Here is a 17,328-nt window from a genome sequence, read left to right on the forward strand (position 1 = left end):
TGATCATATGGTGGTTTTGTTTTTTTAAATTTTTTGAGGAACCTCTGTACTCTTTTCCATAGTGGCTGCACCTATTTATATTCTCACCGACAGTGCACAAGGGTTCCTTTTCCTCAACATCCTTGTCAGCACTTATTACTTGTCTCTTTAATAACAGCCATTCTAACAAGTGTGAGGTATTATTTTGTTGTGGTTTTGATTTGCATATCCCTGATGATTAATGATGTTGACAAGTACCTTTTCATGTACCTGTGAGCCATTTGTATGCCATCTTTGGGGAAATGTCAATTTGTTTCCTCTGTGTATTTTTTAATTGTATTGTTTTTCTGCTGTTGAGTTATAAGAGTTCCTCGTACATTTTGGATATTAATCCCTTTATAAGATATAAAATTTGAAAATATTTTCTCCCATTCAGTAGGTTGCCTTTTCATTTTATTGATGGTTTCTTTTGCTATGTAAAAGCTTCTTTAGTTTGATGTAGTGTCCTTTATTTTTAGAGAATAATTTTGCTGGACATAAAATTCTTGGTTGACAGTTCTTTTCTTTCAGCATTTTGACTGTCCAGCTGCCTTCTGGAATCTAAGGTTTCTGATGAGAAATCAGCCATTAAACTTACTGAGGATCCCGTGTGTGTGTGTGTGTGTGTGTGTGTGTGTGTATACTGAGTTGCTTTCAAAGTTTTCTTTTTATTTTTGGCTTTCTAAATTGTAATTATGATTTGTCTAGGTATGGATCTATTGAGAGTTTGTTGAGTTCCAACAACAATACATAGATTGATATTTTTTCATCAAATTTGGGAAGTTTTCAGCCATTATTTCTTCAAATACCCTTCCCCTTCTATTTCTCTCTCTCTTCTCCCTTTGTGACACTTGATGGTGTTGACAGGTCTCTGAGGCTCCATTCATTTTTCTTCATTCTTTTTTTCTTTCTGTTCCTCAGTCTGGATAATCTGAATTGACCTATCTTCAAGTTTATTGATTCCTCTGCCAGCTTACATCTAGTGTTGAGTCTCTCTGGTGAATTTTTCATTTGAGTTATTATACTTTTTAACTCCAGAATTTCTATTTAGTCCCTTTGTTATAAATTTTTCTCTCTTCATAGATATTTTCTATTTGGTGAAACATCCTTCTCACACTTTATTTTTGTTCTTTAGAAATGGTTTCCTTTAGTTTAACATATTTGAAATAGGTGATTAAAGTCTTTGTCTATTATGTTCAACATGTAATCTTCTTTAGGGAAGTCTACCTTACTGCCTTTTAAAAAAATTCTCCTAGGTGTAAACCATACTTTTTTTTCTTTCTTCATCTCTTTTCTTATCTTTCTTTCTTTCCTTTTTTTTTTTTTTGTTAAAATCTGGACCTGTTAAATAATATAATGTAGCAACTCTGAAAGTGAGATTTTTCTCCCTCAAAGGATTGTTGTTGTTACTGTTTGTTTAGTCACTTTCCTCAGCTAATTCAGTCAAGTCTGTTTTCTTTGCTTCCATGGCACTTAACTCTGCTTAGTTAGCTTAGTTGTCAGCTAATGACTGGTTGGTCTGAGATTTTCTCAGACATCTTCAACCAATAAGTCTCCCAGCCTTTGCTGAAAAAAATCTATCTGCATGCTCGGGCATGCCTTCAACACTTTGACAAGCAGTTTACACTGTTAGCTTAGCCTTCACTTCTTTCATGAAAAGAGTTCCAAGATCAGCCAAAGATAAAATCTTAGGCCTGTTCATGTCTTCTATGGTGTATTAGTTTCCTATTGCTACTGTAACAAACTTAGCACAAAAAAAGCACAACACAAATTTATTTTTTTACCATTTTGGAGGTCAAGAGTAAAATTAAGATACTGATAGGATTACATTCTTTTTGGAGGCTTTAGGGGAGAAACCACGTCCTCACCATCTTTTTTTTTTATTTTTAGCTTTTACAGGCCATCCCTTCATTCCTTGGCTTCTGGTCCCCTCCTCAAATCACTTCATCTTCTTTCCATCATCACATCTCCTTCCCGACTCTAATGTTCCTGCCTCACTCTTACAAGGACCTTTGTGAATACACTGGCCACCCAAATAAGACAGAATAATCTCTCCATCTGAAGATCCTAATTTAATCACATCTGCAAAGTCCCTTTATCACATAAGTCAAATATTCACAGGTGCTGGGGATTAAGATGTAATTATCTTTGGTAGGGGGTGGTGTGTATTCTCAGTCTATTACACCTGGACATACACATAATCCTATGGTTGTGTGTGATCTTCTACAGAAAATTGGTTGTTTTTTTTTTTTTTTAGATTTTTTTTTTTATTTATTCATTTTAGAGAGAGGAGAGAGACAAAGAGAGAGAGAGAGACAGACAGACAGACAGACAGAGAAGGGAGGGAGGAGCAGAAAGCATCAACTCCCGTATGTGCCTTGACCAGGCAAGCCTGGGGTTTCGAACCAGCGACCTCAGTGTTCCAGGTCGATGCTTTTACCCACTGCGCCACCGCAGGTCAGGCTACAGAAAATTGGTTTTAAATAATCATTTAAATTAAAGAAGTAATGTAATATTACTGAAGTATTACTCCAGACAGCCAAGTCCCATAAAATATAGGCCATCACAGGGAGATCTCTAGAAACAAACAAACAAAAAACAGAAGATGCAGGCCTATCCTAGATTAAAACCAGGACATACACTAACTAGTGTGATACTATTAAATATACTTTTTAAAAAGTCACAGTTCAACAGCTAAAATGATTAAGTGGGAAATGGCATTTGAAAGAAGAATAAAGAGAGTTATAGTCATCAGTTTTGGAAGGAAATGGCTGAGGGAAATTATAAACAAATAATACATAAATATTAAAAAGCACAGATAGAATACATTATTATTTTTCATAATGGGTGAGAATTTTATGGAATTCCACAACCTATGGAGGTTGTACGATAAAATAGAATATAAAATATTTCTAAAAATTTAAAGATAATGATTCCAAAATAACTTAAGGGAACTGTAATGCACTGAATTATGTGTCCCCCCAATTTGTTGAAGCCCTAACTTCCTTTGTGACTATTTTTGGAGAGAGGACCTCTAAGGAAATAGTTATCGTTAAATAAGGTCATAGGGATGGGGTCCTAATCAAACAGGGCTAGCACCCTAATAATAAAACAGACCACACCAGGTCTTTCTCTCTCTCTTTCTCTCATTCTTTCTCTCTTTCCACATGTGCACAGAAGAAAGGCCATGTGAGGACACAGCAAGAAAGTGGCTGTCCACAAGCCAGGAGGAGAGGTTGCATGAGAAACCAACCCTGACAGCACCATGATCTTGAATTTCCCAGCTTCCAAAACTGGGAAAAAAATAAATTTCTGTTATTTAAGCCGCCGAGTCTGTGGTATGCTGTTATGGAAGTCCGAGAAAACTAAAACAGGAAATTTAGATGTTTTGGTGGACATTTCCAATATCATGAGGTAGTCATCAGGAAAATTATTCTAAGAAAACACTAATTGGTTTCATTGTTAAGAGTCAGTAGGAACAGCCTGACCAGGAGGTGACGCAGTGGAGAGAGTGTCAGATGCCGACCTGAGTGCGGGCTCATCCTCATCTGATTTGAGCAAGGTTCACCAGCTTGAGCCCAAGGTTGCTAGCTTGAGCAAGGGGTCATTCGGTCTGCTGTAGCCCCCTGCCCCCAGTTAAGGCACATATGAGAAAGCAATCAATGAACAACTAAGGTGCCACAACAAAAAAATTGATGCTTCACATCTCTCTCCCTTCCTGTCTGTCTGTCCCTATCTGTCCCTCTCTCTGACTCTGTAAAAAAAAAAGAATCAGTAGGAACATTCATTCATGTAACCACATGACAAATATTCAAGTGCAGTGTTAGGCTACAGAATTTGAGTGTATAGTTGTATGTGTAGGAAAGTACAAAGACAGATAAACACATAGTTAAATTCCTCAAAAATCATAATATGGTACAGCAAAGATTCTACATAATTCCTTTTTTAAAAAACCCAAATACTAACTGAAGAGTTAGTTCTACCCCATTACTGCTGTGACTGTCACTGTGCTGAGAAGGTATAAAGCAGGGTGTCTCAACTTCAGCACCATTAGTATTTTGGACCAGATAATTTTTTGTTGTGGGGGGCTATGCTCTGGCCTCTACCCACTAGATCAGGCGTGGTCAACAGTTTTTGCCCCAGGCCAGATTAGAAAGAAAACGTTTTTCATGGGCCGGATGAAATATTAAAATTAAAAAATGTTAAATACAAAAACAATTCATTTAAGTAAACAAAATTTTATTATGTAATTTGTTTATGAATAAATGTGAGTGAAAAGAATTTTAATATACAATATTATTTTAATAAAATATATTTAAATAAAAATATAATTACATATTGTATAAATATCTAAACTGTATCTCAATCAATCGAAACAATATTTAATTAATAGAATGAGCTTGAAGGGGTTATATCGCAAATAAAACAATTATTTCGTTTTACAAACAGCCTAGACATGTTTTCAGTTATCAACTGCAGCTATTGTCTATGCTACAATGCCACTTGATTCAGCACACTTTGTTTGACCTTGGGTGCGCACTGGCAAACTCCACCTAAAAGAATGTGGGTTTCACATCGCCGCTAAACGTCAAACAGTTCATATCGAGTACAGATGAGTATAAAAGTTGTAAATCTTTATAACGGATTTTTTTTTTAAAATATAGAAGTATCGCAAATTCATTTGACCAATTATTGGAAGTTAACCCTAGATTAGTCACAAGCAGAATTCTTTTCCGTGTATCACTATCTTCTTAAATATCTCGATTTCCAATAATTAAAGACGCTTCCACTTCTGAGTAGCTGAGATTTTAAAGAAGCGGAGAATATTAAACATTTAATTGCGGGCCGCAATGCGGCCCGCGGGCTGTATGTTGGCCACGCCTGCACTAGATGGTAGTGGCACACACAACCTTCCCCTAGGCTCCCACAGTTGTGACAACCAAAAATACCTTCACACATTGCTAAAAGGCAGGAACTAATACAATATTTGAAACAACTCAACGAGTGATTCTGATCCAACCTCTGGGAAGGCAAACCTCTGAGAATCACCCCAGTGGAGTGATAAAAGTGTACATCAATAATATTGAGCAACTTGTGAGAACTGCAAATCATGAGGTAAAACATGGTTTAAGAATTTAGGGAAGAGCCTGACCAGGCAGTGGCACAGCAGATAAGAGCATTGGCCTGGGATACAGAGGTCCCAGGTCTGAAATCCTGAGATCACTGTCCTGAGCACAGGCTCGTCTGGCAAGCACAGGCTTACCAGCTTGGGCACGGGATCACTGACATGTTCCCATGGTCGCTGGCTTCAGCCCGAAGGTTGCTGGCCTGAGCAAGGTGTCACTGGCAGAGCCTGAGCCTACGGCATGTATGAGAAGCAATGAACAACAAAAGTGACGCAACTACAACTTGATGCTTCTCCTCTCTCTCCTTTCCCCTTCTTCTCTTTCTCTTGCTTGAAAAAAAAATAGGAAAGAAATTGCTCTGAACTAAAGCCAGAAAGTTTTCTTGGAGGAAGCCAGCAAGATAATTAAAACTCTAGGGTTACACAGTTAAGAAAATATTTTAGAAGCATTTAAAAAATATTTTAGATACTATGTATTTTTACATTTTTAAAATTTTTTTCCTAAGTTATTTGGGCCAGAATTAGAATAATAAAGAGAATTATAGAGGATGTGTGAGAAAATTTGCCTAAGGTGGAATTTCTTGAATTTATGTAAGTAAAGACCCTTGTATTTCCTTAGAGGGAGAAAAAGATGGAACCTGTCCTCAGCTCACAACAGCCTTCCTTTAGGTTTGGACTAAGCCACAAACACCTATTATGTTCCAGGACTAAACAGGACAGTTCTGGGTGCTGGGAATACAATAGTGAATACAACTCCTAAAAGTCTTTCCCCTTAGAGAGTGTACATCCCCAAGGCTGGGTGGTAGTTGGAGAAAGACAACTAACTAATAGATATATCATATTAAGTGCTATGGAGAGAAAGAAAACCAGAAAAGGGGACAGTTCAACTGGGTAAAGGGATTCAGTTTAGGGAGATTATGGAAAGAATCACTGAGTTCACACAGCATTTTGAACAAAGACATCTGAAAGCAGTGGCAGTGCTAACCATGGGGAAGAGCATTTTAAGCTGAGAGAATAGCAGTTACAAAGTTCCTGAGGTAGGAGGGTGCTTGGCATGTCTGAGGGACCACCAGGAAGCCAGGATGGCCGCAGCAGACTCAGATCAGGGAACTGGAGAGGAGGTGGTGGGGGCAGTTCCTAAGCCCTACAAGGATGTTGGCTTTTACTGTTAGATCAAGAACCTCTTAGAGGCTTCTGATCAGAAATATGTCATTACTGAACTGCATCATCCTGGCTGCTGAGAATACTTTAGAAAGGCAAGAATGGAAGAATAGAAACCAATCAGGAAAGTATTTCAGCCAGGGAGAAATGAAGGTGTGGACAAGGGTAGTTGTGAGAAGTGTGGGGTTCTGGATTTATCTGAAAGTGGAACAGACAGGAATTGCTCATGCTTTAGGTGTGGGCTGGGAGAAAATAAGAGGTGTCAAGATTTTTGACCTGAGCAACTGAATACAACAATTCTCCTCAAGGGATCCCCTGGTCCTCACTGTAAACAAAGGGGACCCAAAAGGATCTTTGAAAACACATCTGCCTAGGATCATCCCATGTTTGATTCCTACTTGTACTCTCAGCGCAGGCACAATAATAGAGCAGCCTCCAATTACTTGGCACGAAATCTCTCTCCAACCAAGCACTGGTATGTACCAGGGGATTCCAGACACAATGTCCATGGGTCGGGCAGGTGCATATTACCAGCTCCAATTTTTTAGGGAAGAAACTGAGCCATCGAGAGGATAGTATGTTCTTATCACACTAGGAAACGATAGAGTCAGGGTTTCCACCCAGGTCGTCTTTGACTCCAACACGACTAGAGGTGGCTCTCAGTAAAAGCAGTTAAAGGCACAGGCGAACAAAGCGCAACGCCCAGCATGTGCCAGGCCCGAGCAACCGGGGGCTTACGGCGCCCCTCGGCGCCGCGCTGCAGAGGACACCTGTTCAGCGAGGGCCTGGGGCTCCATCCCACCTCCGGGGCCTGCAGCACCCTCGCGCCCACGCCGGTTCCCAGACAGGCTCCCGGCCTGCTACAGCCCGGCCGCAATTTACCTGTTGCGGTACGGGCGCTGCTCCCACGCCGTTCCCGGTCGCGGCTCCAGCCCCCGCCACAGCCCCGGCGACCGCGGTGGCTGCCGCAGCCACCACGACTGTTGTCAGGGCGGCCATCTTTCGCCGCCTCACCTGTGCGCTGCGACCACCCTGACCCGAGGATTCAGGATCCGGGAGCTCCGGGCTCTGCAAACGCTTCTCTACGTTGCTGGACTCTGTTGAAAAACCAGACCGGGCGTGGACGCGGGGCGGGGGCGGGGCCGGAACGTGGGGCGGGACCAGAAAACAGGGCGGAGCCAGAGCACAGGGCGGGGCCGGACCGCGGGATGGGGCGGGGCCGGGGAGCACGGGGCGGGGCCCGGGAGCACAGGGTGGGCCACACAGCGCGCTGCAGAGTGGGGCTGGTCCCCTCGCGCCGGAGTAGGTGGCTGTTGGGCTTGGGTCTGAGCTGCCTAGATGTATATAACCTTTTCCCATAAACTTGTATCTACACTTATTCAGCAAAATCTTTGTACACTCACCTCTCCCTACCTCTAAACGCCAACAAAATTCGTTTGTTTTTCATCCTCATGCTTAAATTTATTCATGCCATATATAGAAGAAATGTCTGTGTTTCAGATATATAGATATTTTACATAATAGAACTTCTTTCTAGGTTCCTACTAAGTGCTGGTGAAACTAAATCTAAATGAAAAAGTATTACAGCCCTGGCCGGATAGCTCAGTTAGAGCATAGTCTAGAAGCAAAGAGGTTGCTGGTTTCCTCCCAGGTCAGGGCACACACTTACAGACTTACAGGAACAGATGCTCGGGTCTGTCTCTGCTCTCTCCCTTGCATTCTCTAAAGTCAATAAAATAAACATTAAAAAAATAAATGAAAAAGTATTATTGATGGGCTTGAACAATAAACTAGTGTATATCTAACTTTTAAAAGAAACAAAACAGAGCTTGCGCCACACTATCAGACACTAGAGACAGGAATGCCACAGGAGTTGAAGTTTTTTTCTTTTCTTAACATCTTACAGATTTGCATTGCCTTTCTCTTACACTGAAAATCTGGGTTCCTTATAGTAAAAACATTTATTTATTTGCTTTTCTTGCAACAACTATGTAGTTTCAAATTACAATTCTAATATTACCACTAACAGCAAACCTACTAAGCGAAGTTTAAAATCATTTTGCAGTTCTTTTTCTCCTTAGAATATATCCCCAACAGGATATCTAGTCAAAAATTTTCTGAAATCTGTACTCATTGTTATTTCTAGCTTTGTAATCATAGTTGGAAAGGCTTTTCTTACTCCCAGTTTATAAACAGGTGGGTCCTTGTTTTGTTCTGTAGTTTCACATTTTACATTTAGATATCTGGATTATTTGGATTTCATTCTGGTATCCAAATGGACCTGGTTTTACTTTTTCCCATTGGCTATCTAGTTATACCAACAATACTTACTCAAAACAGTACAGTAAACCCTCACTTAATGTAACTGGAAAACAAAGCCAGATTGGGGGTTACTTGCTACCCTTAATGCCAATAAAGAGAGACGAGGATGGAGTAGGCAGGTATAAGGGGTGTCTTCAAATTGCAGCAACTTGAGAAGGCAGGTGATTCCTGACCAAAAGAACTGCCTTAACAAGCTACGCTGTTACATTTGTTCAAGTCTACTTTTGTATCTTTGAAGTAAACATTTTCTTTTAAGTTTATTTCTAAGTGTTAAAAGTCTTTTTTCATTGTTACTGTGAATGCCATTTTCCTTTTCTTAATATAGACATTTGTAACTCTTAGATCTTCATTGTGGATTACACTTATTATTGTAAAATATCCTTCTTGTTTAATTACTTTTGCCCTGAATTCAATTGTGTCTTCCATTAAGAACAATATCTGGTGATTAATTTATATTTGTGTTTTTCTCCATTATACCGTAGCCTACCCACTCATTTCACTATTTTAAAATCACTTTCTTTAGTCATGTCTCTTGTATGTATAATAGCATATAATTGAACTTTGCTTCATGACCAATATATGAGTCATAACAGTCTCATATATTTCTGGCTTTCACTGTCAATTTCTTGAAAAAATACGGTCACCAATTCCTGACTTCCCATTCATTCCTCAAACTTGCCTTGACCCAAAAGTACCCAGTAGCAGTGTAGGAGCAGAAAGAGGACACAGAGCAAGGAGAGTAGAGCAGCGACTCCATCTCCTTTCTCCACTGCTGGTTCATTCCACGTCAGGGGTAAGGAAGGGACACTTTAAATTGGACACGATACAATAGTTTTGATTTAGGTAACCTTGAATTTTTAATACCAGAAAATGAGATTATTTTAATATCCATTATGATAAGAAAACATATGGCTCCATCTGAGATATTATCCTGAGGGCAGAGAAGAGAGATCAGTAGAATGCTTATGTTTGAAGAGAAGTCAGTGGAAGAAAAAAAAGAGGCTATTTTTAAATTACAACCAACCAAGTTTAACTCAGTTGATAAACTAGTTACACAGTGTTACAACTAGTGATTTTCAAATATTTTGTTTTAATGCAAATGTTTTGTTTTCACACTTATGTAAAGATCACTATACAGCAAATTGAACAGGTGGTGAAACATTTATGATACACCCCAAAGTCACAGAATATTATACTGAAAATGGTTGAAATTGCTCCAGGGAGTTATACAAAATCAAATGTATTCATATGTCTGGATACTGGATTTATTCCTTTCAGTAGGCTTAATTACTAGAAAATATTTGTGTTACTATCTTAAATACACAAACAAAGTATAAACTGACAGAGTTGGAGTAACATTGTATTATACTGACTTCTGAAGTGAGAATAAACGCTCACCAATATTACATACTTAAATGGGGTGATAACTACCTCCATAATTTTAATTCTCAAATAAAAACAGTTGAACTATCAACTTTTCTTTCTTATTTTTTTAGGAAGGGAGAGAGATATGAGAAACATCAACTCATCATTGAGTCACTTTAGTTTCATTGATTGCTTCTTATACATGCCTTGACTAGGAGGCTCAGGCCAGCAACCTTGGGCTTTAAACCAGAGACATTTGGACTCAAGCAACTCAAGCTGGTGAGCCTTTGCTCCAGCTGGTAAGCTCAGGATTTTGAACCTGGGTCCTCAGTTTCCCACACTGACACTCTATCCACTGCCCCACCACCTGGTCAGGCCTCCTTCTATCAATCTTTTTTTAAAAGACTTTAGTTATTCATTTTAGAGAAGAGAGAGAGAGAGAGAGAGAGACAGGGAGGGGAGGAGCAGGAAGCATCAACTCCCATATGTGCCTTGACCAGGCAAGCCCAGGGTTTCGAACCAGCAATCTCAGCGTTCCAGGTTGATGCTTTATCCACTGCACCACCACAGGCCAGGCTTCTATCACCTTTAAATGACTATTTCTATACAAAATGTTTTGTTGTTTAAACCTAACACTTTCTGGAAACTTAAAAAAGAAAGTAGAAGAGCTTTCAGTCTTTCTGCTCTTATTTTATAGTTCTTTGGTAAGATTCAAGTTCCCTAACAGACTGTTAGTTTCCTGAGGATGAGTCAAAAAGAGTTATTGTTCAACAATAACAATGATGACAAAAGCCACAGCAACAACAATAAAAATACTTTTAATATTAAGACAGTCTGAAGGCAGTTCTAGATAAAAGAAAAAACTATGAATGAATATAAAAAAATAATCCCTACTTTTGATTGCCTATTGTGGCACAAAATAACTCTTATTAACTCACCTACCTACCTTTTGATGTAAATAAGTAAAGTTTTGGGGGAGGCTGACAGACAGATTCCCGCATGCGCCCAACCAGGATCCACCCAGCATGCCCACCAGGGGGCGATGCTCTGCCCATCTGGGGTGTTGCTCCACTGCAATGTGAGGCATTCTAGCGCCTGAGGCAGAAGCCATGGAGCTGTCCTCAGCGCCCAAGCCAACTTTGCTCCAATGAGCCTTGGCTGCAGGAGGGGAAGAGAGAGATAGCGAGGAAGGAGAGGTGGAAGGCTGGAGAAGCAGATGGGTGCTTCTCCTGTGTGCCCTGGCCAGGAATGGAACCCGGGACTTCCACATGCCAGGCCAACGTTCTACTGCTGAGCCAATCGGCCAGGGCCTAGTTAACAAACTTTTTAAGACAATACATTAGAATATAGCAGAGTCAAGCATTAGGACTGGATATGACTTTATAGTTAATACTTATTTTCCAAAATTACAAAAACACCCAAGTCCATTTTTCTTCTTCTTATAAATAATGTTTTGCCTGGAGACCAGAAGAAAATAAAGAGGACAATCAGTCGTGTTTGAATGGATGTTGATTAGTCATTTGCAGATAGTCCCAGATGTACCTCCCTTAGATCAGCCTCGGGGAAATGAAAACTCTTCAATATGGTTGATAGTTTTATGACTACACCACTTAGTTCCAATAAAGCAATTTTCCCTGAGAATTCCAACTCATTTGATGAACATGAGTCTATCATTTAAAAATTAATTTCAAAAAAAGTTATCATAAGGTCATTCTTTTACAGTTAGAAAATTAAACTGTTATATCATTTATATATTCCTTTGGATTTATAGGAAATGTTTCAGAAACTTCTAGCTCAGAGGAACAAAATAACTTTTCAATTAAACATTGACTCTTGCTTAATCCTGACACTGCCAGTTTAATGTTAACTGGTTTCTATAAAACATAACAAAAAGTAAACCTCTAGTGATGCGCATCATTTAGAGCACAGAAATGTTTCATGGCTTGCTCACATCGGTAAGAAAATCAACAAGTGTCAGGACCATTGCTAAGGGAAGACTGGAGATACCAGTCAGGTTGCCAAGGCCAGAGAGGTGCAAGAAGTGGAGGGCCCATCCTGATTCCAGCCTGGAAGTAGGCGGTATTGAAGGACTGCACAGTGTTACAGAGTCGTCTGAGGAAAGTGTCTGGTGGAGACTTTGGTAGAATCAAAAAAGAAAGGAAAAACAAAAAGAGAAAAGGCTGCCTGACCAGGCGGTGGTGCAGTGGATAGAGCATCGGACTGGGATGCAGAGGGCCTGGGGTTTGAAACCCTGAGGTCACCGGCTTGAGTGCGGGCTCACCAGCTTGAGCACAGGGTTGCTGGCTTGAGCGTGGGATTGTAGACATGACCCCATGGTTGCTGGCTTGAAGCCCAAGGTCACTGGCTTAAGCCCAAGGTTACTGGCTTGAGCAAGGGGTCACTCACTCTGCTGTAGCCTCCTGATCAAGGCACATATGAAAAAGCAATCAATGAACAACTAAGGTGCTGCGATGAAGAACTGATGCTTCTCATCTCTCTCCCTTCCTGTCTGTCTGTCCCTCTCTCTGTCTCTCTCTGTCACTGTCACACTAAAAAAGATAGAGAGGTGAGAGAGAGAAGAGGTTTTGGTTTTGTAAAATCTGGTTTTGTTAATTCTAGTAAGTGCTTCACGTGACTGCTGGTGAGTGTAAATGAGTGGGAGGTAATGACTGGTTCTTTTAGGTCTGTTTTCTCTGCCTATCAATATTTCTGCAAAGACTGGTTCTTAGCTTGGGAGGCAGGGATGTTCACTCCTGTGGCAGAGCTCAGGATTGTAGCTGTCAGACACCTGTTGCAGAACTGGTCTACTTATTTAATTAAGGCTGCCAACACATGGAGAGATTACCCAGAGAAGGGCATAGTGAGCGGGTTCTCAATAGAGTCAACTAAATGACATATTTTATAAGGTAAATATAACTTCATAATATAGAGTTAATATAATGAACTCTATTTATTGAAAACAGGGACTAGACCTTCTTTTTTAATACTCATGAAACATTCATAAAAATTAGAATATCTAGGCCACAAATCCTCAATAAATGCCAGAGCAGGAAAATGCTGATATAATTCTCTGATCACAAGCAAACCAATTAGAAGATAAAGTGACCCAATTACCTATAGTCAAAAGAGGATATCAAGTCTGAACAGGTGGTGGCACAGCAGATAAGAGCATTGACCTAGAACTCTGTGGACCCAGGTTCAAAACCCAAGCTCGCTGGCTTGAGCATGGGCTCATCTGGTTTGAGCACGAGCTCACCAGCCTGAGCTTGGGGGTACTGGCTTGAGTGTGGGATCATAGACATGACCCAGTGGTTGCTGGCTTGAGCCCATGGTCACTGGCTTGAGCAACAGGTCACTGCCTTGGCTGGAATCCCCCACTCCCCCAGTCAAGTCATGCATAAGAAGCAATCAATGAACAACTAAAGTGCTGCAGCTACAAGTTGATGCTTCTCAGCTTTCTCCCTTCTTGTCTGTCTGTCTGTCTCTCTCAAAAAAGAGTGTATCAAAAGTAAAATTGCTCTGGGTGGGATAGTTCAGTTGGTTAGAGCAGGGGTAGTCAACCTTTTTATACCTACTTCCCACTTTTGTATCTCTGTTAGTAGTAAAATTTTCTCACCACCCACCAGTTCCACAGTAATGGTGATTTATAAAGTAGGAAAGTAACTTTACTTTATAAAATTTATAAAGCAGAGTTACAGCAAGTTAAAGCATATAATAATAATTACTTACCAGTACTTTATGTCAGATATTTGCTAAGTTTGGCAGAATAAATCTTTATAAAACAACTTACTATAGTTAAATCTATCTTTTTATTTATACTTTGGTTGCTCCACTACCGCCCACCATGAAAGCTGGAACGCCCACTAGTGGGCGGTAGGGACCAGGTTGACTACCACTGGGTTAGAGCATCATTCTGATCCGGTTAACAGGTCAATCCCCGGTCATTAACATACAGAAATAGATTGATGTTCCTGTCTCTCTCTCCCTTCCTTTCTCTCTAAATTCAATAAATAAAGCAAAAAAGAAATAAAGGAAATCTTATCTTTTATGACAGCATGGATGAACCTGGAGATTATTATGCTAAGTGAAATAAACCAGTCAGAGAAAGACAAGTACCATATGATCTCACTTATATGTGGAATCTAATGAACAAAATAAACTAACAAACAAAATAGAAATAGACTCCTGGATATGGAGACCAGAGCAACAGCTATCAGAGGGGATAGGAGTTTGGGGGCTGGGTGAAAAAGGATTAAGCAAAGAAAAAAACTTATAGACACAGACAACTGTGTGGGATTGTAGGAGGGAAAGGTGGGTGAGGAGGCGAAGAGAGTAGAGAGGGGATAGATGGTGACAGAAGCAGGCTTGACTTTGGGGGGTAAACACACAATGCAATATACAGATGATATATTGTAGAACTGTGCACCAGAAACCTGTATAATTTTTTTAAATTATTTATTTATTTATTCATTTTAGAGAGGAGAGAGAGAGAGGAGAGAGAGAAGGGGGGAGGAGCTGGAAGCATCAACTCCCATATGTGCCTTGACCAGGCAAGCCCAGGGTTTCGAACCGGCAACCTCAGCATTTCCAGGTCGACGCTTTATCCACTGTGCCACCACAGGTCAGGCGAAACCTGTATAATTTTATTAACCACTGTCACCCCAATAAATTCAATAAAACATTTTAAAAATAATAAATAAAAAGTGAGGCCTGACCTGTGGTGATGCAGTGGATCAAGTGTTGACCTAGAAAGCTGAGATTGCTGGTTCGAAACCCTGGGCTTGCCTGGTCAAGGCACATAAAGAAGCTGATGCTTACTGCTCCTCCCCTCCTTCTCTCTCTCTCTCTTTTCTCTAAAATGAATAAATAAAAATAATTTTTTTTAAAAAAGTAGATAAATCTGAGCAAGAGTTAAAATTCCCTGACCTGTGGTGGCGCAGTGGATAAAGTGTTGACCTGGAACGCTGAGGTCGCCGGTTTGAAACCCTGGGCTTGCCTGGTCAGGGCACATATGGGAGGGAACCAATGAACAACTAAAGTGAAGCAACAATGAGTTGATACTTCTTACTCCCCCTACCACTCTTCTTCTGTAAAATCAACAAATAAAATCTAAAATAATAAAAAGTTAAAATTAAGACAGCACAAATTTAAATAATAAAAAATAAAAAGAATTAAAGAAATCACAGGAGACTATTCTGCTCAATTGTCTGCAAATAAATTTGAAAATTCAAGTGAAATAAACCATTTTTCTAAGAAAATAAATTTATTAAAATTGGTATATTAGAAATCCAAACATTAAACATTAAAAACCTAAGAAGAAGGCAATGTTGTCAAAACGGGAGGCTCCCTAAAACCATCACACCCAGAGGGCTTCACAGGTTAATCTTACCAAATCATACGAAATAAATAGGCTCTAATATTTTTTAAATTGTTTCAGAACAGAGACAAAAAGAAGAAAACTTCCAAGTTTTAATAATAAAAGTAGCATATACTTGTTACTCAAAACTAACTGCAACAGCATACAAAAAGCAACTGACAAAAATCAATTATGAATATTGATGCAAAAGTGTTTATCAAAGTTATAGCATCCTAAGTCTAGCAGCATCTCTGAAGCATGAGAAGAAAAAAACGTTTCCTGTAGGATCATAAGAATGATTCAATAGTGTTCACTGTTAGGGAGTGGCTGCCTGCAGGTGGCTGGCTCCCATCTGTTCCACTCTCTCTTCAGTGTGCCAGGCTAAACTATGGAGGCTGGAAGGCTCAGAATCCCCCCTTCCCAGCCTCCTTGCAGCTAGGGTCCTCAGTGTAAATTGCATCTTGCCAATCAGATGTCTGCATGTGAAACCTGATTTCAGAACTCAGTTAAATAGGGAAAGAGGTGGTGTTTTGAGGCTTACATTTTGCTGGGGTCAGTTGTAGCAGTCATGGTGAAACTAGAGCTGACACCTCTATCATCAGTTTCCTGATTGAGAGGTGACAGATAAGAAGGTGTGTTTTCCTGGAACTAAGAATTCTGGTAGCATCTTCTCATTCCCAGATCACTTTAAGATAGTGTGCTCCTGGAGCTAATGGATAGGAGTGTGACGGTGACTTCTTGACTGGCAGAATGAAGGGCCAGTCTGTTGGTGGGCCAGGGCTGCAGTGTAGGAGGGAGTTCTTAGATAGACTCCTCTTCCAGCCCCTCACTGATTTTCATTCCCTATAGTAAATCCTTTTCTGTTTTCTGCAACTGAACTCTGGCTGATAAAATAGATTAACAGAGGGAAAAGAAATTTATGATTTTATTCAAATATGCTAGAAAAGCATTTGATAAATTTCAACATCCATACTTGACTTTTAAAAACTTAATAAAGTAGGAACAATAGGTATGTTTTAAAAGCCAGCATTATGTTTAATGAGAAAACCCTAGATGCATTCCCATTAAAATCTTCAGCAAGACAATTATATCTACAGTCATCACTATTATTTAGCATAGTTCTGGAGGTTTGACCAATGGAATTAAACAAAAGGAAGACATAAGAGGTATAAACACTGGAAGAGAAGGACGTTTATTACTGTTTACAGATAATATGCACCTGAAAAACATAAGAAACCCAATTATAAATCTGTGACAAATAATATGGAAATTTAGGAGATGGATGGGTACAAAATTAGTGTGTAAAAATTAATTAAAAAGTTAGAAAACATAATGAATATATATCAATTATACCTCAATTTAAAAAAAGGAGTAGTCCTGGCCAGTTGGCTCAGTGGGAGAACATCAACCAGCATGGGAATGTCCCAGGTTCAATTCCCAGTCAGGGCACACAGGAGAAGCGACCATCTGTTTCTCCACCCCTCCCACTTCTCTCTCAGTCTCTTTCTTCCCCTCCCGCAGCCACAGCTCAATTGGTTCGAGTGCATTTGACCCTGGGCGCTGAGGATGGCTCTGTGGAGCCTCACCTGAGGCACTAAAAATCGCTAGGTTGCCAGCACAGCCCCAGATGAGCAGAGCATCGGCCCCAAACAGGGGTTGCTGAGTGGATCGCAGTCAGGGTACATGCAGAATTCTGTCTCTCTACCTCCCCTCCTCTCATTTAGAAAAGAAAAAGAAAAAAAAAGGAATAAAATAGAAATAAAGACCCAAATTACAATGGCAAAAAAGAAAATACCTAAAAATAAACTGAAGCTTAGTATTTGATAAAGATGACATTTTAAATCAGCAACACAGGGAGGGCTTCTGAAAGGTTAACTTTCATGTGAATCTAAAAAAATGTTTTTATTTTGCTCACACTAGGAGAGTTTGGCTCAGTAGAGAACTCAAGATAGACAGAAAATTACCCTCAGATTGCTGAAGA

General features: G+C 39.9%; 1 protein-coding gene across 1 annotated transcript in view; it reads right to left on the bottom strand.

Moving 5' to 3' along the window:
• Positions 1-7,428, bottom strand: part of CCDC112 (coiled-coil domain containing 112) — a 28,728-nt gene extending 21,300 nt beyond the window's left edge. The window contains exon 1 of the mRNA XM_066274093.1: positions 7,187-7,428. Coding sequence (XP_066130190.1) covers positions 7,187-7,303 — 117 coding nt within the window. The 5' untranslated portion in view covers positions 7,304-7,428. The remainder of the gene's footprint in view (positions 1-7,186) is intronic.
• Between the last annotated feature and the right edge of the window lie 9,900 nt (positions 7,429-17,328).

Source organism: Saccopteryx bilineata, chromosome 4 (assembly GCF_036850765.1).
Source record: "Saccopteryx bilineata isolate mSacBil1 chromosome 4, mSacBil1_pri_phased_curated, whole genome shotgun sequence".
NCBI classification, from domain to species: domain Eukaryota; kingdom Metazoa; phylum Chordata; class Mammalia; order Chiroptera; family Emballonuridae; genus Saccopteryx; species Saccopteryx bilineata.